General features: G+C 43.8%; 1 protein-coding gene across 1 annotated transcript in view; it reads right to left on the bottom strand.

The window, feature by feature from the left end:
* GK5 (glycerol kinase 5) overlaps nt 1-24,756 on the bottom strand; it is a 31,453-nt gene that overhangs the window by 1,809 nt on the left and 4,888 nt on the right. Inside the window, exons 2-15 of the mRNA XM_056850400.1 lie at nt 23,125-23,218; nt 21,550-21,625; nt 20,223-20,316; nt 17,354-17,485; nt 16,797-16,872; nt 15,873-15,934; nt 15,717-15,790; nt 15,151-15,211; nt 13,157-13,283; nt 10,681-10,785; nt 8,646-8,740; nt 2,196-2,299; nt 771-830; nt 334-467 (exon numbers count right to left, since the gene is read on the bottom strand). Coding sequence (XP_056706378.1) covers nt 334-467; nt 771-830; nt 2,196-2,299; nt 8,646-8,740; nt 10,681-10,785; nt 13,157-13,283; nt 15,151-15,211; nt 15,717-15,790; nt 15,873-15,934; nt 16,797-16,872; nt 17,354-17,485; nt 20,223-20,316; nt 21,550-21,625; nt 23,125-23,218 — 1,294 coding nt within the window. The remainder of the gene's footprint in view (nt 1-333; nt 468-770; nt 831-2,195; nt 2,300-8,645; nt 8,741-10,680; nt 10,786-13,156; nt 13,284-15,150; nt 15,212-15,716; nt 15,791-15,872; nt 15,935-16,796; nt 16,873-17,353; nt 17,486-20,222; nt 20,317-21,549; nt 21,626-23,124; nt 23,219-24,756) is intronic.

The raw sequence follows: 24,756 nt of genomic DNA, 5'->3' as shown, positions 1-24,756 counted from the left end.
ATTATTACAAAACATTATTATTACAAAACATTATAAACAATGGCCAGGGCTCAATAAATTGATCTGAACATTTCCATTCTGCTGCTATTGCCAATTTAGCAAGCAGTAAGCAGGCACAAAACCAATTCTACATCTGAAATGCTGAGTGTTTTTTACATAGCCCAACAGAACAACTTCTGGATTAGTAGGCATACTACACGTGTGAATCTTTCTTCTATAATATGGGGGAGACACACACAAACACCTTCTTTCTCAAAATAGGAAACAACTAACAGGAAAGACAGGATATAAATGTTTTAATAAATAAACTTTAACATTCAGATTTCTACATACCTATAGCAAGACCTGCTAAGAAAGCTGCTCCAAGACAAGTCATGTCTGTAATTACAGGCTTGTCTATTGTTTTGTCAATTAAATCAGAAGTCATCTGCATTACAAAACTGTTCTTACTGACACCTCCATCAGCTCTGTGAAAAGGGAGAAAATAAAAATGAAAGGTTGGTTTAAATAGTTAAATGTCTCTAGCAAAGGCAGGGAATGAAAAAAAGGCATGTGGACAATAAGCAGTTCTACAAGATATAGTGGAACATCATATTTTAAATCACAAAGTCATCATACTGTACACAATCTCCTCAACTCTTATGCAAGAGACTGATCCAAATTCCACAAATATACAAAATTCCACTGGTTGTTGCTTTAATATAAATCTTGGAAACCACTCATCTTTTATACAAACTCTCAAAAAATGTACAACATCTCATAACACATACCGGATGTACGTTGTTGGAACATCCACCTCTCTTGTGATGGTTTCATATAGCTGTTTGTTTCTAGCAGGAAATATTAAATAGAAATGAAAGCGTTCATATACATGTGATATTCACTTTAGAAGCACAGGATGCAATTTTAATGACCAAGACACCACAGTTTGTTCAAAATTAGCTAGATTCTACAAAAGGGTTAAATGAGCTATTCCAAAACAAACTGGGTCTGCTCTCTTTATAGTACCCTTATTTCCTATCCATAATAACAAGGGGCACCGGTAATAATATCTACTAGGTAATGGAAGTAGGAAAGCCAGTTAGTATTTCAACAATTTTAAGTTTAATATGCATACAAGCACCATTGTCCAATCTCATCAATCAAAATGATGCATTCACACTACTTAGTGTTAACATAACCATGGTTATTATGAAACATTTTATTATTCCACCAACCACTGCTTGTTGTCCATGGTGATATCACAGTAGAACTGAAATTCTTGTTGCTCAACTTGAATTTAAAACCGGGCAGTAAGGAGCAAAAGCACCCTGTTTTCAGAGATGCTCTAGCAGCTGTTTTGAAGACAGAAGAGGAAGTAGGGCACAATGAGCAAGCGACAGGCATAGTGCCTGTAGAAGGTTTAAAGCATCCACATAGGAAATTTACAGAAGAAACGTGGGTAAGCCCGCAGTGGGTTAGGATGCAAGAGAGAGTGTTTTAGTCCGGTGGGTTCTAAATACAAATAGAGGTTCTAGATCAGGTGCAAGCAGAAGACTAAAAGATGCAAAATAAAATGTTTTTCAGGCATGAAAAAAGTAACGGATTGGGGGCCAGTTTATCAAGCCAGGCAGTGTGAAGACAGGGATGGGGATGGGGGATTACAACGAGAATCCTTCTAGTTTCTAATACTCTATGGTCTTCTCCTGGGCTGAGGCTTCTCTTTTTGTGTGTTCCTGTAGCTGCCATGACCTGTGCATGCATTTCAATTGTTTGCTTTACCAGTAATTAGACTTTTTGTGCGCAGGAGGGGTTCAAGTGACGATCCACAAAATTGTGCAGAAACCCAGACATGGTACCTTTTGGACCTTGTGCAATTTTCCCTCAAATGTGAACTCACGATTGCCAGAGGAACCAGAAATATGTTGGAGCTTGGTAAATTCCTTAACATGATGGCAACATGGTTTCCTGGGTTTTTTTATCTCAAAATACATGAGTAAAAGTACAGGGGGAGGGGAAAACCTGAGTTCAGCTACAGTCTTTATTTATGTATTTGTTTAGGATATTTCTATGCCGCCTCTTCACAGTCCTGCTTGAGGCAGCTTCCAATTAAAATTGCTATTTAAAAAATAAGCCACTGAACTGTAACAGCACTGGCAGATAGCCTGATCTATCTGAAGGTGACACCATGTCACTGGACATAGCTGGCTTAGTACCTGAAAGCAATAGATTCCAACACAGCTCGAACAAGATGTTTTTTGGTGGTGGAGGATGTGATCCCCATAAAAGAGGTACAAGCACAAGGGTCATTCACTGGAATCTAAAATAAAGGTATGAGATTAAGATATGCATGAATATGTTCTGCCAGCAGATGTTTAAGAATAGACAGAAGTAACATTAAAAAAATAACTTACACATGACAATAAGAGGCAGCATAAGTAAGAAGAAGGAAAATTAAGATAGCAGGAAGCAGCAAATAGATCTTAAATTTTATTATTTAGAATATACTTTAAAACAGTATCTCTATTGAAAATCTGCTTTTAATTAGAATGACGTTTTTCTGGGATGCCTTTCTTTCTCTCTCTCTTTTTCTCTCTCTCTCTTTCTTTTATTCAGGACTGGAGTGTAGCCTACGCTTTAAAAAACCCTAAATTCTGTTATGGGATTGCATAAATTCTTTTGCAAGAATATAAGAGGTGTGCTGCTGGATCAGACCAGTGGCGCCTTGAGCCCACAATCCTGCCTCAGAAACTGAGGCCAACCAATTGCCATGAAGGGCCAACCTCCAGGACATAGAAGTCAAGACATTCCCCTGAATCTGCCTCTTAGCACTGCGACTGAGCATTTACTGGCTGTAGACACTTTTACTACTCATGGCTAGTAGTCATTGATAGACCTATCCTTCATGAATTTTTCTAAAGCCATCTGCTGCAGATTTTAACTTTAAATCACTGCTCAGGATGTTTTGACACAGTAGCCTGAGAGTTTGCTTGTAAATCTGCAAACAAGCATTCTTTCACTGTTCTAGCTAACTTACAGTTCTCAGTCTTGAAGGATAAATGGTTTTATGACCAGAATAAATCCAAGAACAGAGTTTGCAAGAATTATTGTTTGGGATGCTCAGAGGGGTCTTCCATAATGCATTTAGAGAGCACAAATCAGTAGGTTTAGTAAAAGTCATGTGTTGGCCTACGTAATAGTTTCTAGAACCTTCCTATAACCTATGAATATCTCTCATATCTGGAATTCTGTGAAACCTGCTCCCCACTCCCTTTTTTTGGCAAAGCTGTGGGTAAGAAACTTTGAAACGTAACCTTTTTTTCTTCAAGTCAACTTAGGTAGAATAGAAATGAGATGTATAGATAGATTGGTTTCTATGTATACCAGCGTTCTGTCTGTCTGTTTAATGTTTTGCTTAATCAGATCTAGAGTGGTCAGACTATTTTTAAATAAAAGTTTTATCACATGATTGTTTATTGGCTGGGAAATACAGGTTTTCACTTTGAACCTGAAAACAGACAAACCTCAGTGTCTTCCTAGAGGTTGAGGACTGTGCCCTGCAAAGACTGAACATTGTAAGGGAACATTCAGTCATCAGATTGCACCATGATTTAGTGGTTAATGTGTTGCTTTAATTCAGTCAAAGAAGTTTTAATCTCCATGTGGGCTGTTTAAAGCAGTGATGGCGAACCTTTTAGAGACCGAGTGCCCAAACTGCAACCCAAAACCCACTTATTTATCGCCGAGTGCCAATGCGGCAATTTAACCTGAATACTGAGGTTTTAGTTTAGAACAGGGGTGGGGAACCTTTTTTCTGCCAAGGGCCATTTGCATATTTATAACATCGTTCGGGGGCCATACCGGGCGTAGATCTCCTGGTGTGTGTGTGTGGGGGAAGCTAGGGTTGCCAGGTCCTCTTCACCACTGGCGGGAGGTTTTGGGGGTGGAGCCTGAGGAGGGCGGGGTTTGGGGAGGAAGACAGCACAGCCATAGAGCCCAATGGCCAAAGTGGCCATTTTCTCCAGGGGAATTGATCTCTATTGGCTGGAGATCAGTTGTAATAGCAGGAGATCTCCAGCCACCACCTGGAGGTTGGCAACCCTAGGGGAGGCTATGCAGAGAAGGCTTGGAGGGTGCCTCTGCTCCCCCAGGTCTTCCCCCTCCTCCCAGGTGGGAGGGCAGCCAGCGGTGGGCCCAGGCAACCGAGGTGCCAGGGGGGCGCAGCTTGCAGCCTGCGGTCGATCTGCAGGGAAGGAAAGAAAGGAAGGAAGGAAGGAAGGACGGACAGAAAGAAGGAAGGAAAGAAGGAAGGAAGGACAGAAAGAAGGAAAGAAAGGGAAGAAGGAAGAAAGAAGCAAGGAAGGAAGGAAAGAATGAAGGACAGAAAAAAGGAAGGAAGGAAGCAGGGAAAGAAGGAAGGAAAGAAGCAAGGAAAGAAGGAAGGAAGGAATGAAGGACAGAAAGAAGGAAAGCAGGAAGGAAGGGAAGAAAGAAGGACAGAAAGAAGGAAGGAAGGAATGAAGGACAGAAAGAAGCAAGGAAAGAAGGAAGGAAGTAAAGAATGAAAGACAGAAAGAAGGAAGGAAGGAAGCAGGGAAAGAAGGAAAGAGAGAGAGAGAAAGAAAAAGAAAAGGAGAGAGAGAAAATAGAGAAAGAGGGGGGGAAAGAGACAGAAAAAGAGGAGAGAAAGAATAGGAGAGAGAGTGACAGAAAAAGGAAGAAAAGAGAGAAAAGCCTTCACACACACACACACACAGCCGGCTCCCTGCGACCAGGCTTCAGCCTTCCCACCTCTCCCCCCCACCACCCCCAAGTCCACAAAAGTCCTCCACCTGATCGGCTCCCACGCGCATGCTCCGCCCCCGGGAGGGAGCGACTGGCTTTTTCCTCTTCTTCCCCCCTCCCTCCCTCCCTCCGCGGCGGGCGAGAGAGGTTTCAACTGCTGTCCCGCGTGGCGTGCAGCGCTTTGCCTTCCCGGCTTGAGGGAAGCGTCTTCCTCCCTCCCTCCCTCCCTCCCTCCTCTTGCCGATGGCGAGAGGGGGTTTAAAGGGGGCGCAGCGTTCCTGCACGCTGCGGCTTCAGAGAGGGCCGTGCTGTGCTGTGTTTCTCTGGCAGCTGCAACGGAGCCCAGGCTGGGCCAGGAGCCTCTGGGAGGAGGAGTAAGAAGGCAGCGCTGCAAGGGCGAAGTGGTGCATGGCTGCTTGGGCGCAAGTCCCGCCGGCCGCCACCGCAGCACGCCCCCCCCCCACCGCATGGGCCACTCCCGCTCCCCGGTGCCGCTTCGCAGGCCGCTCGGCTGGGCTACACGCTGGACAGAACCGGGGCGGTGGCGGCTCCTCTTGGCCAAGCGGGGGAGGCGCCGCAGGTGGCAGCCCGGCCTTCGGGGGCCTTTTGCAGCGGGCGGGTGGGCTGTGTCCCTGCAGCCCCCGGACTGCTACAGGTCGATGAGGCCGGGGCTCTGTCCAGGGCAGGAGTCGGGGGGGCAGGCCACGTAACCCGGGGGTCCCTGAGGACGACCTCTCCCGGCTCGCCCGCTGTTCCCCGCCCCCATTCTGAAGCGCCTCCCAGTCCGACCTCAGGCGTGAGGAGCCAATCCGGAGTCGCTGCGGACAGCCCATGTCGCGGGGCCAGGCAAAGCCGCGCCTCCACCCCTCGCCTCCAGCCCGGGAAGGGAAGGGAAAGGAAGGCTGCTTCCCGGGGGCTGAGCGGAGGCGGCCGGGCGCGTGCCGGCAGAGAGGGCTACACGTGCCAGAGGCAGCACGCGTGCCATAGGTTCACCAACGGGTTTAAAGTAACGCCCTCTCATAGGTAAGTCCCAGCAACTGCCACACACCTACACCAGTGGCTTTCACTACATCCACTAGTTGTAAATTTCATAGTCCATGTGACTTGCTGCAGTCAATCTGGTCTCTGCATTTTGAACTGCAGTTTTCAAACATTTTTCAAAAGGCATCCCCATGTCAATAGAAAGCATTATACCTTGGACATCCAGGAACCCACAAACTGAAAGGCTGGATCTTAAGGAGGATTGTCCAACATAGGTAAGACACATCTCTCAGGATCAGATAGACTCCCATCCAACAATAACTATCTGAATTAAGTTTCAGCTTGCTTGCCGTCATCCAGTCCCACACAGTTCTCAAACAGTGATTCAAAACTTCACCAGTCTCCCTAAGGTTATTGACAGAGAGCTGATATTCCCTTCCTCCCCACCCCTCCCCGAATTGTGCTGCTGGGATCAGAACCCACCAGGTAGATGTTTCCAGTTTATGAGGTGGGCCTTCCTCACCTGGCTGCCATTCTCAGCCACTCCCATCTTAGCAAGGATAACAGCAAAAAATGATCCTAGAGGGCTAAAGCTGTCTCTGTCCCCTCCCCTGTACTAATGAAGACCTATTCTCTGTGGGGTATTCTTCACGGTGGATTTTGCTTCGGTTTCGAACCGGAGCAAATAATAAACTGATTTAAATAGCTTCTTCATGGCAGTGCAGATTCTCCCCCCATCCCAATTTTTCACGGGAGAAACAGCGCACTTCTCTGCGCTGTTTACGTCTGCTGCTGCTCATGACTCACCGCTCCAAATCCGCCTAATCCCGCCCACTCTTCCCATGATCCTGTGTGTGTTTGGGGGGGGGCATCCCGAGAGCAGCAAATCCAAGCCAAAACTCCCGTCACCCTTCTGAAGAGGGGCAGCCAGTCTGCTGGGTCTCCCTCCAGCCGGTGTGATCCTATGTGTGTGTGTCTGTTGGGGGGGGGACCATGAGAGCAGCAAATCCAAGCCAAAACTCCCGTCACCCTTCTGAAGAGAGGCAGCCAGTCTGCTCTGGGTCTCCCTCCAGCCGGTGCGATCCTATGTGTGTGTGTGTTGGGGAGGGGCATCCTGAGAGCGGCAGATCCAAGCCAAAACCCCCATCACCCTTCTGAAGAGGGGCAGCCAGTCTGCTGGGTCTCCCTCCTGCCGGTGTGATGCCGTTAGAGTGGCAACTCCCCCAGCCAATCACCGTTCTTGGGGAAGGAGAAAGGAGACATCCCGGGGAGCGAAGCAAACATTTCTTCATGGGCATCCGAGCAACAAAACGCTCTTTTACTGGAAAGTACGGCTCAGAAGTGGTTTGGATTGCCTCTCTTTTAAACCGGCTTATTTTGCTCAGTGGGGGAAAACACGGCTCTGCAGTGAATAACCAAAATTTGCCTCCGACGCAAAACAGCGTCGAAACAGCAGCAAATATCCATGAAGAATACCCCTGTCTGTTCAGTGCTCCTGGCTCTAATGGGGAACACAGCAGGCTACAGTAGGAAAGAGGAAGGTAGAAAGTCACTTTCTCTGAGTGCAGCTGCACTCACAATGCCTAAGATCCAACCCCTGGAAAACAACATTTTGTGTTTGGTAGACAACTATTTTTCTTTAAAAGAGTGAAATTGCAAATTATTTGTAGTTAAACAACACAATGCGTTCAATATCTGAATGGTGCAAACATGTCAGTGTGGAATAGTGATTATTAGAGTGTCAGACTAGGATCTGGGAGATCCAGGCTCGAATCTCCACTCTGCCATGGAAGCTCACTGGGTAACCTTCGGCCAGTCACATACTCTTAGTCTAACTACCTCTCAGGGGTTTTGTGAGGATAAAATGGAGGGGATGAGAATAAAGTAAGTTGCTTTGGGTTTCTGTTGGGGAGAAAGGTGGGGTATAAATGAAGTAAATAAATAAGTAACTTCCCAGTGTAGTTTGAATTGTGTATTTTTCCTTTAAAAAGCAAGCAAAGACCAATATAAAAGTATATAGATGAACAACAAAAGTAGCAGCTTTGTATGGGCGGAGCCTCAAAATGCACAAAAGGGTTTCAAAAGACCAATTAATGACCATCAGTTATAGCAGTAGGCTTGAGTTGGCATGATGAAATTCAACAGGGATTACAACTAAAAAGGATTTCTTTCTCACAAATGATTATTTAAGTAGTTTGTTTACAGGAAAAAATGGATGAGAAACTAACCTCACATACACACAAAACAAAAGTGTGGGGACTGTACCCAATAAGAGAATAGCAGACTCCTGGGGTCACATGCTCCCTATGCTATTTCTGTGGGGAGAAGTGAACAACTGAAGTGGGAAATTTCATGATTTGAACAGTGTAATGTTTCAACAAACTGTTTGGTACAACATTACAGTAATTGCTGGGCAGAACATACTGTTTTAAGTAGAATGAAAACAAAGGATCAGAACAAGTTTTTTACAAATCTGGAAATTCACATGTCCTATAAATATTTAAACAATTATTGCTAAAGTACTTGGGGGGAAACTATTTAGAATATGAAGGTACCTTAGAAAAGGTACCTTTAAGTTTACACTTAAGTGCCTGAGAAGAAGTAGCTCAAGCTTTCGAAGTATTGAAAGCAAATTTCACATTTGCCACAAGTCTCCAATGTGACTGTAGACTTCGGTCAAACAATATATTTCCATAACTTTGGAGGGTGGGTCTTTTAGGACAATTATAAGCATTTATACATACCACCAGGAAGTCCAATATTGTGTTTATGTGAATTAAACAAACACACTCTAGAATAAGGTCTAATCACTGTGAAAGAGCTAGAGATGACACAGTAACAAAACTGATTTCCAATGGACCAACACACACTTTGGGAATAATAAAGGGCATTAGCTTTACCTGCAATCCACTGAAAGATGGAACAAAGCAAACTCCTCCTGAATTGACCAGGCTGTATGCTATTCCAGACGTCTCTTCAGCATTGGTAAAAAGATCTGTGAAAGTACACAAGATACGTGGAATAATTTCTGCATCCTTATCCCTTCCTCAGGCTTGTATCACAGCCCAAGTATTGGGATGGAAGGGAAGATTGATGGTGTGTGGGAATCCCTACTTCAAAAGGCAGAATAATGGATGCAAGCAAGTTGATGTACAATCTGTTAACAATCTTCCAGGATACATGATTTTGGCTACCATGGATGTTTAATCATTATACACAAACATCCTTCAGAAAGATGGACTGCAAGCTATTAGGAATACCAACCCTGACAACAGCACAATCTATCAAGCTCTGCCAGTTCGACTACTTCAGATTTGGGGAAGATTTATTCCTTCAGACCAATGACACAGCCATGGGCACCTACATGGCACTACAATATGCCAACATCTTCAGGCTAACCTGAAGCAGCGCTTCCTCAGCTCCCATCTGTTAACACCCCTCTTGTACCTGAGATGTATTGATGACATTTCATCATTTGGAAACATGGGAAAGAAGCACTGGAGAAATTTCACCAGGCCTTCAGCAACTTCCACCTGACCATGAACCAATCCACGCAAAAAATACACTTTCTAGACACCACTGTACAAATATATAATGGAAGCATAAAAATCACCTTATACCAGAAACCTACTGATCACCAAACATATCTACATGCTTTCAGCCACCATCCTAAACACATCAAATGATCCACTGTCTACAGCCAAGCTCTACGCTACAGCCGCATCTGTTCTGATCCCTCAGACAAAGATTCTCACCTGCAGGATCTACAAAAGACATACTTGGAATTATAATACTCGCTTGATGGAAGCAGATCAACAAAGCCAGAATGATACCAATGGATAACCTGCTACAAGATAGGACCAAATGAAACAACAGAACATCACCGGTTATCACATACAGCTCTCAGCTCAAACTGGTTCAACGCATCATAAATGACCTACAACATATGCTGGTCATTGGTACTCACTCCTCTCTTACAGGAATTGGGAGACAAACCTTTTCTTTCCCACAGACAGCCTTAAACAACTTCTCACCCACAGCAATACCCTTCCAAACTTGGGCATGGACTCTGGGACCAAGGCCTGCAACAAACCAAGATGCCAACTCTATCCTCATATTCACTGTGACAACATAATAACCGGACCCAAAAACACCAGCCATAACATCTCAGGTTCATTCACTTGTTCATCTTCCAGTGTTATAAATGCCATTAAATATCAGCAATTCCCTTCCACTCTCTGCATCGGATAAGCAGGACAGTCCCTATGGAAATGATTACATGGACATAAACACAACATTAAAAACCACAACACTCAAAAACCATTGGGAGATCATTTTGATCTTCCAGGTCATTCCTCAAACAAAGAAACTTAGAGGAAATGACAACATCAGACTGCTGAACTTGAGTTTATTCACAGGTTCAGAACAATGGACCCTCCAGGGCTGAATAAGGACATAGGATTCTTATCTCCTACTCATGTCTGTCAAAGGGAGCTTTGACTCCAGAAAGCTTATACCCTAAAACTCTTGCTGATAAGGTGCTCCTGGACTCAAATCTAACTGTTCAGAGATAGAAAGTGTCAGCAAATGAAAACCTGAAAAGATTTTTTTATCCACCAAAAATGCATGAATATTAAGCAAGGTTACATGTCACATTATTTTTCAATTTATGTTTTGTAATAAAGAACAGTTTCTATTAATTAATATTTGCCTGAAGCTTTTAACACAATTTGATGTTTCAAGTGGCTTTGTTTTCTTTGCAAAAAATGTAAATAAATTGAAATTGAATTGATAAAGAAAAAATTACATGTCTGGAAGTTTATCACACAATCCCGGCTCTGGCAGGAAAGGGTGAAGGATATATCAAATAAAAAATAAAAATCATAGATGACATTTTACAGCCCACATTATTTACAGGCTCAGAAAGCTACTCACCTAAGTTCTGAGCCCATTTTATAGCATTCCCAGTATCAGAAGCATTGCCTTCTGCTAAGTACGTCAGCTCTTTCCCGATCTTCCATCCAACCAATGGATATAAGCCTAAAAGTGCAAACATCAGTTGTTAGATTGCCTTCATAAAAATGTTCTTTAGTGAACTGAAAATGCTTTTTAATGAATTGTTCATTCATTTGCAGAAAAATACCAAAATTAAACAACAGCTGTGGGAGGTTAAAAAATGCCAAATGGAGAATGCCAACTGAGATCTTGCAATATCTTATGAGATTACATTTGGCGCTACGGGTTTCCTAGCAACCAAGGCATTGGGACCTGGGCCTAGGCACTCCCTGCATGACTGGAGGTTTTAGGAAAGCAGCAGTATGAAAGAGAAGGGAGAGATAAAGGGCTGGGGAGAGCAAGAGGATAGAAAATGGGGGACAGAAAATATAGAAATCATAGGAGGGGTTGTGGAAATGGGTGGAATGGGGACAGAAAGAAGACAAATGGATATGAGGGGAAAGTGGGAAGAGTTGGGAGAAACTACTGGGGCGGGAGGAGAGAATGAGAAAAAGAGTGGGGGCCAGAGTGGGAGGAACGGAATTTTTTGTGCGTTCCCAGTTTATTACATGTGTATATATATACCATGTTTCCCCAAAAATAAGACATACCCATAAAATAAGCCGTAGCAGGATTTCCAAGCATTTGCGCAATATAAACCATACCCCGAAAATAAGACATAGTGATAGGCATGGCTAGAGGGAGACTAAACTCCCCTGAGCCCCACCCTCCGTGGGCCATTGGGCTCAGTCTTCCCCTGTTCCCGCGCTCGCGCCCCGACCTCCCGGGGGCGATCACTCCCGTTCCCTGTCTTCTCCCCACTCCCCTCTCCCACCGACGGCTCCCCCCGCGGGGCCAAGCTTTGGCCTCTGTTGGGTCCCCTGGGTTGTCCCCCCACCCCCAGGACCCGTGCCGTCTGCCTCGGGACAGCCCACTTCCCCCCAAGGTGCAAGGTCGGCGCTCGGCCTCCCCCCGTTTCCCCCTCCAGCTCTGCATCCACCCACGCCGCTGGCGGGCTCGGCCGCCCTCGCCTCCTCTTCCCCCCGGCCTGGTAAGTGGGGTTGCCTCCCCAGGCGTTGGGGTTCTCCCAGAGGGTCCCCCGGTTTCAGGGGGTCCGCTGCCCAGGAAGGGGTTGTCCCTGCCCCACCCCCAGGACCCGTGCCGTCTGCCTTGGGCCGGCCCACTTCCCCTGAGATGCAAGGTCGGCGCTCGACCTTCCCCCGTTTCCCCCTCCAGCTCTGCATCCACCCACGTTGCCATCGGGCTCGGCCGCCCTCGCCTCCTCTTCCCCCCGGCCAGGTAAGTGGGGTTGCCTCCCCAGGCGTTGGGGTTCTCCCGGAGGGCCAGGTGTGGCGGTGGGAGTGAGGCGCAGTCCCGAGGGTCCACCCCAGGTCGCGGACTCGGGACACATACCGTACTTACGGTAATAAAAATAAGACATCCCCCGAATATAAGGCATAGTGTGTCTTGTTGAGGAAAAATAAATATAAGACAGTGTCTTATTTTCGGGGAAACACGGTAGTTATTTCAATAGCTACACTGTCCCATATTGCCCTTCCAAGAAGGCACAGTTGTCTGAATAAATAGCCCACATAAAAAGAAGCCAAATTATTTTGACTACTCATTTTGGGTCCAAATAGGGATGCCAGCCTTCAGGTAGGACCTGGGGATCCGCTGGAATTACAGCTCATCTCCTTACTACAGCGATCAGTTGCCAGAGAGAAAACATGCTTTGGAGGATGGACTCTATGGCATTGTACCCCACTGAGGTTCCTGTCCTCCCCAGGCTCCACCCCCAAATCTCCAGGAGTTTCCCAACCTGGATCTGGCAACCCTACCCACCCATCCTCCACCGGTGCCCAGGGGACGGATGGACCTGGCAACCCTAGGTCCAAGACAGGCACGTTTTAAAATGTTTACATACGATAATATGAGTGCGAAAGTACAAGAAATAAAGACATAGCAGTAAAGGTTTCCCCCCCCTTCTAATCCATCTTTCCCCTCTGTTCAGCGTAAGCCTATATGTAGTCTTTGTGAAGGAAAGGCAAGGGTTGCTCTGAGCCCTTTGCCTGGAGGCTCAACCTTTTGACTCAGAGCTGGTGGCAGCGACCCGTTCAACTCAAGGCGGAAGCCTGGAGTTGAACGTTTTGTTTTGTAGATTACCCCAAACCTAAACAAAGCGAGCCCAGCTGGTGGAGACCGGCTGGCGCCCTCTTTGACAGTCTTCACCCCGGAAGTTCGATTCCCAGTCCCATGGCAACAGGATCTTCCTTAGTTCCCAGGCTAAATGGTGTGCACTCACAAATTTCCATGTCTACCCTTTGATCCTTCTTACATAACAAGAACAAGATATTGAAAACAAAAGTGTCCACAGTCAATTCAACCACCCACTCCATACATGAATATTTAAGCTTACCTGTCCTAGATACATAAACTTTGCTTCCAGTGTTAATATCCCAGAATGTGCCAGTCCCCATGGTGACCTTAATGTCACCTGGATTAAAACAACATTCTCCAAACATGGCTGCTTGTTGGTCTGCCACCTATAATGCAAAATTAGAATGGAAAACTCTCTGGTAAATATCAATGGCCTAGACGACATTAGAAGAAAAGGAGCTACTGACTATTTTCTTAGTTAACTTAGAAAATTCATTCCCCACCTGCTTTGGAAGGAAGAAAAAGCAACAAACAGCAAATAGTCTGGAGCACCCTTGGAAGTAACATTAGGTGTGGAGGCTGCAGTTAGGAGAATTAGAAGGAATTGTACCCAGGGACAGTTCATGTTTTCAGGGGGCCCTGGGCAGAGAGTGCCCAGGGCTCCCCTCTTTGTTCATGCCTCCCTTTGTACCCCCCCAACCCACATGCCTATGCATCCTTCCCCTACCACGTCATGTGTCTTCTCACTGCCCATGTTCACAGATGCCTGCACTGCCTGCACGCCTTTTCCCTGACTATGCTGGGCAGTGTGGGTGGGTGGGAACATGCATAGTGGAGTGCCAGCAAGCAGCCAAGTTGGGGAAGGGCATGCAAGTCAGCAGCAGTGGGCCCCACCAGAAGCTCTGGGTCCTGGAAGTTGCCCCACCTCAGGGTATGCTGACACAGGACCTGACTGTACCCCCACCCCTTGCATGAGTCAGAGAACAGCTTGGTAATTCCCCCTCTTCTGGCTCCAGCACCCTATGTTCAATATCACAATGTTCTTGAGGGCACCCCTCCACCTTCAGAACTGAGTTCTAGGCAGCAAAAGTGGGCTTTAGTGGAGAAGGGGAGGCAGCAAAAATCACTTTCCAAGACACATGCCATTTGCAGCAACGCAGAATCTAGCACTATATCTGGTGCTAAATTTGCAAGATTTTTTAAATTTCACTTGTCTGTTAAATTTAATTTTCATTGGCAAGATCTTGCCAAGCTTGTATACTTGAATGTCGCCATGTTGTGCAAGAAGCAGCTTTATTGACTTCAGTGAACAACAGATTTCAAGATTGGACTTTGGCACTCTTGCTATATCTGTTGAGCAAATAGAACTAAAATACTTCTGTGCACAGCGGGCAAAGCTCCTGCCTATGTTGCTTACATTTGCAAAGTCAAACTAAAGGGCCATTCGCCTTGATTACCGTACTCTTCCCACTATGCAGTTTTAGCTACAACTCATCTCATACCAACTAGTTGTTGTTGTTTTTAATTTGAGCTGATTTTAATCTGTAACATTTTAATTATGACCTTAAACCACCTTGAACAAAAGGTAGGGTACAAATATTTTAAATAAATAAATCATTTTTACGCTACTATTTCCTCCTTTAGTTTGCAATCACATTGATACATCTCACTAAGAAAAAACTATGCAGCTATAGAAGTTTGTCTGTCCACCGACATTTCAAACTAGACAAAAGAAGGAGCAAAACCCTTGCTTGGATTAATAGTTTAGAAGTTTTACTTATTCAGAACACTTTATAGGGTTAAGGGGTATGGAGCTTTACCTTTGATTTAGAACACTCACATATTAATCAAAACCAAACAACCGTGAAAAGGCAAGTTTGAAAATGCAAGTTTGAAACTGGTTAAAAAACCACATTTATACAAGGTCTGGAGCAATTGTGAAAGAAGCAGCATCTGAGCAAATATCCAGCAAATAGAGTAGGACAAGGGCTCAAGAAAGATGTGTAGAACAAGCATGGCATGCTCCAAGGGACCAGTGGATCATGAATAAAAATAGCTGTCATTCCACCCTGGAAATCAAAAGGAACTCCAAATAGATCGCCTAAGTCTGATTTGAGAGCATGAAAAGCGAATTTACCTGCGGCGTGAAATTCCACTCTAACATGTGGACTAACACATTTCACTCTGTAGCCAATTTGACCTAAATATTTATCTAAAGAGACGTGAGAAAGAAGAGAAAATGGTTTCACTCACCAAAGCTGTTACTGGAATAGGCTCTCCAAATATTTCAGCATCAACCAATCCAAACATGTGGCTTCAAATAAAAGTTTAATGGTTATTTTTCTCAAGACAATTAACAAAGCAGTAGAAACTCAAGTTTTAGTAATCAGTCTAAAGGTAAATTGTGCTGTCAAGTCGCAAACAACTCACAGCAACTCCGTGAAGTTCCACCTAATGAGGTTTTTAAGGCAAGAGATTAGCAGAGGTGCTTTGCCTTCCTCGGATAGCAGCCCCGGTCTTCCTTGGTGGTCTCCCATCCAAGTACAGACCATGGCCAAACCTGCTGAGCTTCCAAGCTCTGATGAGATCAGGCTAGGCTGGGCTATTAGCTTGCCACCTACAAGAATATTAATCATATTTTCCCACCAACCCCCTTTTTAAAAAATACTCGCATCAGTAAATACATAGGAGTGAAAAATATGCATACTCTATTTTGAATTGGGCAGGTTTTTCCCCCCATACTGGTTTTTATAGAAATGTCAACATTCATGCTTTTTGTCAAAGAAAATTACACACACATTCATTAGACCTAGTCTTACCTTGTGTCCTTCACTGGAGGAAAAATTGATATTGGAATGGAAAATAACTTGCCAAGAATACCACTCCACTGCAGCTGAAATCACATGCATAAAAAGGGGGGGGTAAAAAACAATATAGAATAATTACCACAACTGTGCACAGTTAACTAGTCATACCTTAAATGGATCAAAAAATGCTGTGGTACTTGCACTTGAATAATCTGTAGCATATGCTGCACCTGGATATTGAAAGGAACAAATAAGACTAGATACCCCAAAATGCAAAAAAAGATTTGACTGACAATAAGTAGACTCAACTTTGGAGATCTATATATTGCTGAGATGCAACCTCCCCCTCCCCACTCAGCTAATATTCTGGCTACATATTCATAGTGATCTACAAATTCTTCTACTTCAATAACTACTACCACCTTGCTTCCACCAACCGTTTGTTTACTGACAAGAGTGTGCTGAAATCTTTAGAGATGACTGCCTCTTTGCCTACAGGGCTACAACCTGAGGGCCAGACTAGATATGGCAGTGTATTAGCTTAATCACACATCCTCCTATTATGAATGAAGCTGTGGTGGAGAAGTGATTTTACATCAGAAGTGGCATCTGAACTCCTCCCTCAGCCAGTCTTGCTCCAACAGTGAAAGTGAGCAGTGCTGGAAGAAAGATGCCTTGGATGGTGGACAACAGGGAGGCAAGACTTCCCAGTCCCACTTTCCCTGCCCCATGTTCAGGAGCGTTCCGCTTCCCTGTCCCATGTACTCCTGTTGACATTAGGCCCCTATTCCTCTGTCTACTACAGGACAGATACATGACTAAACCAACATAACTATCACCACCATATCTAGTTTTGCTTTAAGTCAAACAGGACAGTACTGTAAGAAGGAAGAAGTAGCTTGGAAATAATGAAGAATTAGTGAAGGAGGAGGAAATACAAGTGGGGCAAGTCTATAGTATTTTAAAAGAGAAAATTTCAGGAAGAATTAGCAGTGGCTTGAAATTACAGCTCAGCTTTTTTTTTTAATTTGAGAAAATCTGGCATGTTATTTTTCTCTCCACTGTGTGTGTGTTTTCTGTTACCATTCTCACCTTTAGTAAGTTTATACAATAGCCATGTGTCAACTGTCCCAAAACAGCAATTATCATCTTTAATAGCTTGTTCCACCTGAAAACAAACAGACCACGTTTTATTGTGAGATGGTTAAGTATGTAACCTGCATCAAAAATTAAAGTAGGTGCCATTTCTATGTCAAATACCGGATTCAGGTATATTGGAACTGGAAAGTATCGGTAATTTCAATATTCTTGAATATTCTTGATTTGATTTCTGAATTTGTTGGGTTTGGTTTTACCCGAATGTATATCCCTAGCTTCTGCTGCTATCACAAAGTCACCCTGAGATTACCCAGCTGAGATTACCCAGCCTGTTTTCACTGATCACTCCCATACTCTTTTCTGGGCTTGGAGAAGGAATTCAACACATCGCACACCTAAAAGTACACAACGTAACAATTACTTCAGCAAGCTAGACAGGATAAAACACAATATTTCAGTGCCAAGTACATGTCCCATTTGACACATTTTAAAAATTCAAATTTGAATAATAAGCATTAAACCTTTGTACCTTTCATCATCATCATACCTACCTCAGGCATATTTTGTAAAACCCAAGCCAGCCTTAAAGGGATATGTTGAGTTGTGAAAGTAAGCGTACTGGCTATCAAAAGCAGTTCAATCCGAGTGAAAAAGTGCAGCAGTGAAGAGATGCCGTGGACTGCCTGTTTCAAACAAAGTTACTTGTGTAAATATTCAACAGTGTTCTGCAGTGCTTTGGTCAAAAAGATTGTTTAAAGAACGCCCAAATATATCATTTAAGTGATGAGAATAGTTGCACTCAGGGAAAATGTACACAATAGAATGTTCAAGAGAGGCTTGGTTTAAAAAAGTGCGCATACAGCAAGCCCTGCCTGAGATAGCAGAAAGGAGAGGGGATATCTCACTTCTCTTTAAAATGAACAAACAAACCTGGCAACCCATCTGTTTCTAAGCAAAATTCAAAACACTGGTTATTATTACCTTTAACGGCTTCAATAGCCTGGTGCCAGGGAACTTGCTGCCATAACAGCCAGCCCCACAATTAAGATCTTCTAAAAATGCCCTACCCTACTCTACCTGCTCTCGCCCTAAGGATAGCTCGTTCTCAGCCAGAGCATTGTACCAATCAATTTAGCACAAGCTGTAAGCAGTGAGGTATTGGGGAAATGTCTGACTAACAGTGGGATAAGACCCCTCCCAAAAGGTTTCTATGTCGTCTCTTCTGCTTGAGGTAGCTTTCAGGTGAAAACCACAGTATAAAAAAACAAGCAAAGCATCAGATTCATAGCAGAATTCTTAGGTGTTATCGGTGTTTGCAATTTAAGGCCGCTCAAGTCAGTATTCTTAGGTATGACATCCCATTTTACAGCTGGAAACACAGAGGCTCAGAGAGACACTTCTTGCAAATGAATCAGGGAAATGTAGTACATTCTTAGCACTGCTACTCCACTAAGAAAACCAGTCTAACAGCATGATTCTATGCACGATTACGTATAAGTGAGTCTCACTGATTTATTACAGATCCTGTTGCTGTAAGCAGCCTTCAAAATAACTGTTGCATTCTATTGCAGTTTTAAGTAAAAACAAAACTAGCAAAGCTTGCTATCAAAGACTAAATATTGCTCTTAGTACCACACATCACAAAAAAATTATTGAAAAATTTCTAGGATTTTAAAGTTTTTCTTCTACAGGAGATCTGAAAGAATGGGGGCAAATCAAGATTGGCCATGTTGATCAAATGGAGGGAAATGAAAAGCAACGAACAAAATATACCCCACACACACCCTAAACTCTGCAAAGGTGGGAGATGGGAGAGCTGTAAGTTGGAAGAGGTGAGGAAGGGAGAGCTACAAGAGATAATAAAGATGGGAGGAACGGCATACAGGCAATACCTGCATACCTGTCAGCATTTCACAGATGAGCATACCTGAGACAGAGGTAGAGACTGATCTAGGGTAGGAAAACTGAGGCAGAGACATGAGTACGAAAAAGGCTGAGCATCTGCTGCAGAGTGCCTTTCCTAGGCACAGTTAGGACCAAACTACACATGATACTGAAGTTCAATGACTGGCATTTCACACATGAAATCTTACCCTCAGAAACAGCTGTGGGGCTGCAAGGGGGAAGCAGGGTTAACTTCTTCCTACCATTCCCTCAGTTAGAAGTTACTGCTCCCAACTACTTTAAACCCATATGGGGTGGGAGTGCAGTAATATTGGACCTGTCTTTCTGCACCAACCCAGCTTAATGGAGGCAAGGGGGCAATTTCTGACCAGGAAATCACCACAGAGTTGAACCATTTCCCAAGTGCCATAGCCCCAATCGAGTCCTGATACAGGTGCCTTTTAGGGCCGAATTATATGCCTGAACATCTAATTACAGAGTCACATGAGTTCAGAAAGTGATACAGTTAGGTAGATTTATACTCTGGTATTACCTCCACCCCTTATTTGTATACTTCAAATATGAAGCTACAGCCATGCTTGGTGGGGTGGGGGTGCTGACCCCATGAATGGGGAACCTGGACATCGGTCCTAAACTCTAGCTCTAATTGCACTACTGAGTTTTGCCCTTAATGGTCAACAGCAACCTGTTCTCCCCCTTGTACACCCTTAAGCAGTGTCTCCCTAAGTAGATGCAAAGTGTTTTTCCTCCAGAATATTATAACTATGGCCTATCCCTTCACTGTGCACCTGAAATTAAGGAACAAAATTTAAGAGGGTAATTGCCAAACTATACAACCATCTGCTTACACCAAAATCCACTCTTTAGCTTTCTTCCATGGGTTTCCAGGAAATGCTACCCAAAGTACCTTTCTTTTCACAATTCCCTCCCGACCCCACCCCATAAACACTTGAATTAAAGAACAAATTCCTCTGAACACATTATCAGTCCAGGAATTGATCTGCAGTAATAGTGCTCAGCTGCAGATATTCTTCTCCGGATGGGGGGATCTACTCCTGGTTCTCCCCAGTGTCCTTTCTTCCTTCTGTCCACTTCACCTCTTGAAATGAGTTCTTGTTGTTGGCCTGGCTGTTGGTAATTTGCCAGCATGAGAAGGGTGGAGCTGTTGGAAGTCACCCTGTATATATTTTTCTCCTGGTGCAGGAATTAGATCTACAGGAGTCCCACAGCATAGTCCAAGGGAATTGAACGACAGAGAATGCCTGAGGAAACAGCTCTCCACATGAACAGGAAGATAAGAAGGGGAGGGGAGAATATGAAGCACTGGAAGAGAGAATGAAAATGCAATATCCTGTTTATTTACCCAGACGTTTGAAAGGGGAAGGGGTGATTGCTGGCTGCTTTGCAAAAACATCCCAATCGTCATCTTGGTTTTCTGTGACAACTGTACCTTTCACATATCTTCTTATACCCATCTTTTCTAAAGTGTTAGTAAATGCATGAGTATAGCCTCACCTTCATTAAGAAAGATCTGTTCCAGGATTTTACAAGGTCAGCAGCCCTCCGATCTTGCCAGCTTATGAAATTATGAAAAGGTTTCCCTGTTTCCCTGAAAAAGCAAAACAGAGCTGATATTATAAGCACTCAATGTATTTGCCACTAAGGAAGGCCAGTACTGTATATGTATATCCTTATTATGAAGTTAGGCTGAGACCAAGATGCTTGGTTAAGGTGCCCCTTATCTGGTATTTTGATCCAGAGTTCACATTCAGTAAGTCTATGCTACCCCAGCCCTTCACAAATATACATTAAGAGCTAGGAAACCTAAGTTAGAAAACAATACATCTGTTTTCTTACTTAAGAATTTCTTAAAACACAAGTCTTACAGCTCATTCCTGAGCCTTGCAGCGGCTGGGGACGCCGTGGCTGAGATGCCGCTGCGGTGCCTCCACAGAAGCTTCCCAGCCGCTGAAAGGCTTAAAAACCTCTCTAAAAAACCAAAATTCAAAAAGGGGGGGGGGAAGCCCCATTGAAAATGCTGTTGCTGGAGGGGCTTTGGAAGCTGACTACCCTCAGCTACACCCCTGGGAAAGCCCCCGCCGCCCTCATGCCGGTGCCACATTTCTCTTCTGAGATTTAGGTCCCAGAGAGACTGTGGTGTCGGAGGAGTGGCATGCAGGGCTCGATCTGAGTTTTGGGAAAGATAGCAGATGTTTTGGGTCACCTGAAATTTTTTGACTCTTAAATTTGTTACCTTATACATACACATATAGGACCACAGAGGGGCAAATAAATTATTTTACCACAGTCAATGGTTTCATGAAGGAGGCTGTCAATATTGTAAAACAGCATTTTAACAGGTGGGCCATTCGATAGCAAACAAATAAGTAGGAGCATCCCATCCCTGCAGCACTACTGGTACACACACACTTCATATATACTTCATTAAGGAGCCTTTAACCATAACTGCATTAAGAGCTTGTCTTTCATAACTGCCCTTTCCCTTTGATTACCCTTTAAACAGAATTTGTAACTTCATATGCTGTCCAATGGGTTCCAAAGAAGAGCCAAGGAGAGATGGGGGATGTTCTGAACAACACTGACCTGTGTTTATATTCCTATAACTTTATTGGCTATAAATAATTGTTTATACTAGTTTTGAGCGTAATGCCTGGAGGGCACATATCTCCTCAATTAACGACTGACCATTATTTGCCAACTCAGTCAACCTACTGTTTGACCTATCGTATAGTCAATCCTACTTCGTGTTATCCTATTTGATGGTATCTATATTTATACACAAAACGCAGCAGCAGATGACTGTCATAAGCAGTGTACATACCGGTTCCACGTAAGGAAAGTTGCACGGTGTGTTGCAAGTCCCAGTGAAGAAACTTGACTCATATTTATTCCTGCAGCTAGAAGACAAAAAAAAAAAAAGAAAGAAAAGAAAAGAAGCTAATCAGTGAGCATCACAGCACTAATGTAATACCACAAACTGTTCATTCACTCTTAATCACAGAGAATTTCATGCATGTTAATTCAGCAGGAGAGGCACTTTAGCAGAAAGGTGCCAGTTGAGAAAGGGTTCCTTCCTCTGTCTACCCCACCCCACTCAAATCATTGTCTCCAAAGATTGCTTTATATTTTAAAAGTACAGATTCACAAGGAGTAGTTTGCCTGTAAACGTGCTTAGGATTGCAGCCTGGGGAGTATTTTAGTAGACTTTCAGTGAGAACTGGGGAAACATGACCTCGATAGACTGGAGAGCTGGGCCATAAGCAATAAAATGGATTTCAATAGGGAGAAATGTCAAGTACTTCACCTAGGCAGAAACAACATAAGGCACAGGTACAGGATGGGAGATAGTTGGCTTAACAGTACATGTGAAAGAGATCTGGGAGTCTTAGTGGACCACAAACTGAACATGAGTCAACAGTGTGATATGGCGGCTAAGAAGGCCAATGCAATTCTGGGCTGCATCAAGAGGAGTATTGTGGATCAAGGGAAGTAATACTACCACTGTATTCTGCATTGGTCAGACCTCACTTGGAATACTGTGTCCAGTTTTGGGCTCCACAATTTAAGAAGGATGTTGACAAGTGTCCAGATGAGGGCGACCAGAATGGTCAAAGGTCTGGAATCCATGCCCTATGAGGAGAGACTTAGGGAGTTGGGTTTGTTTAGTTTGGAGAAGAGAAGGTTGAGGGGAGACATGATAGCCATGTTTAAATATTTGAAGGAATGTCATGTTGATGAGGGAACTAGCTTGTTCTCTGTTGCTCCAGAGACTTGGACACAGAGTAATGGCTTTAAACTAATAGAAAAGAGATTCCACCTAAACATTAGGAAGAACTTTCTGACGGTGAGGGCTGTTCGATGGTGGAATGTGCTGCCTCGGAGGGTGGTGGAGTCCCCGTCTTTGGAGGCCTTTAAGCAGAGGCTAGAGGGCCATCTGTCAGGAGTGCTTTGATTGTGGGATCCTGCATGGAAGGCACAAACAAGACGATTGCAGCAGCACCATCCTGCCTGTGTTCCACCGCACCCAAAATAATAGGCATGCTCCTCTGATACTAGAGAGAATAGGTATGCAGCATGACTAGTATCCATTCTAACTAATAAGCATGTTCTATAGAGCGCTCTGACTCTTGCATCAAAAGTCACAATTATTTGATATCCAGGGGTAAAGAAGCACTTCCACTGACATAAGAAACTGAGAGCTGTGGTCTTGTCCCCTTTCCCATGCCCACAGCAACTAACTATGTAATATGACTTTTAGTTAACATCAATTCCCCAATCACAGGCATCACGTTTTTGGGATTCTCAGTAGGAGGGGCATTGAGGAAAAAGGATGTGCCTCAGTCAGCACCTTATGCATAGGATTGAAAGAGATCCCAGAATTTAGTCATATGATTACCTTGAACTGCCTCTTTTACCACATCAACAAACTGTGTCCACAGACTTTCAGGGTCTAGTTCAACCCAACCAGGCTGAGGATGAAGTACTTCAACCTAATTAGCAGAAAGCACATGCTCGTCAAATAGGCCAACATAAAACCACAAGAGTTAGTGCCTTGCCAGCCTTATAGTAAAAGTCATTTCCTATATTACAAAATTCCTACCCAGAAGACCTTTCCCTGTATTTATTTAATACATGTTGATAATTAACATTACCTAGTTAATGAAAAACTCGTTTGCAATCATTACCCCACAGGATGTTGGTACATGTAGGACTACGTTTGACCTGCTTTCTTCCACTGAATGTGGACTCAAAGTAGCTTAAAATATGATCAGTAACAAAAAATCAGTTGCAACAGGTCTACCCTTCATCGACAAACTAATCCAAAGGAGAGAGGAGCCAAACAGGTGGTAAGGGTTCTTACACACAGGTTATCAGTTAACCTTCAGGTTAAAGCAGGGGTGTTGAACTCAATTGTTACCAGGGCCGGATATGACATAAATGCGACTTGGTCGGTCAGGCCAGGCCTACCCAGCCCAGATCAAGAGTGGGGTGGGGGAGGCTGCCTCACGGGCCAGATAAGAGCTTTCAAGGGGCCGGATCCAGCCCACGGGCCTTATGTTTGACACCCCTGGGTTAATGAGAAAAAGTGCTTCCCATGCCAGATAATCCTATCTCTCATATTTTTGAAAGAGATTCAAAAAGTAAATGTATTTCACATTTTTATTTAAATTGTATTTTTAACTTATAACATTTGAAGGGATTGGGTACAACTCTGCTATGTACCCACTGAAGAAGAAAAGAAACATGGAATAGTTTATATTCCTCGCATTTACAAAGTACACTGCTTAAGTATTTAAAAGTTTATTTGGATATAAAAGAAGATATTGAAATTTTGTTAATAGAAGATAATTATGACACCATTGAAGCAATGTTAAAGGAACAGAAAAGTTTTGATGGACTTCCAACAAGTATGGAAGAAAAAGAACACAAGAAAAGCCATGCTGGATCAGACCAAGGCCCATTAAGTCCAGCAGTCCGTTCACACAGTGGCCAACCAGGTGCCTCTAGGAAGCCCCCAAACGAGACGACTGCAGCAGCACCATCCTGCCTGTGTTCCATAGCACCCAATATAACAGGCATGCTCCTCTGATACTAGAGAGAATAGGTATGGGTCATTACTGGTAGCCATGAATACCTTTCTCCTCCATGAACATACAATTAGAAGTTTCAGAGAAAGCATATGACATCTATACATATTTGTACATTAATTTCATAACTGGATGGAAAATGCAAGTAAATGACATGAGCTTTTAAGGTCATAACATCTAAATATTTGAAGACTCTGCTCTTTTTTGTCCTCACACTTTTTAAAAACTACCCAATCCCATCATAAAATTTGATGCAGTCATTTTATTACTTATTCAAGTTGTTCTAGATGATCAACATTGTTCTAAAATGTGATAATAAATTTCATTAATGAAGAATAAAATTGTTTTTAAACCCTTTCTTTCAGGATCACTCCCAGTCTTCCACAGTTAAAACAACAATAGAATATGGGGGGGGGGAGAGTAAAAAACAAACTAACATT

This window comes from Euleptes europaea, chromosome 5 (assembly GCF_029931775.1).
Source record: "Euleptes europaea isolate rEulEur1 chromosome 5, rEulEur1.hap1, whole genome shotgun sequence".
Taxonomy (NCBI): Eukaryota; Metazoa; Chordata; class Lepidosauria; order Squamata; family Sphaerodactylidae; genus Euleptes; species Euleptes europaea.
Note: the sequence above shows the minus strand (reverse complement) of the source record. Positions and strands in the feature narration are given on the sequence as shown.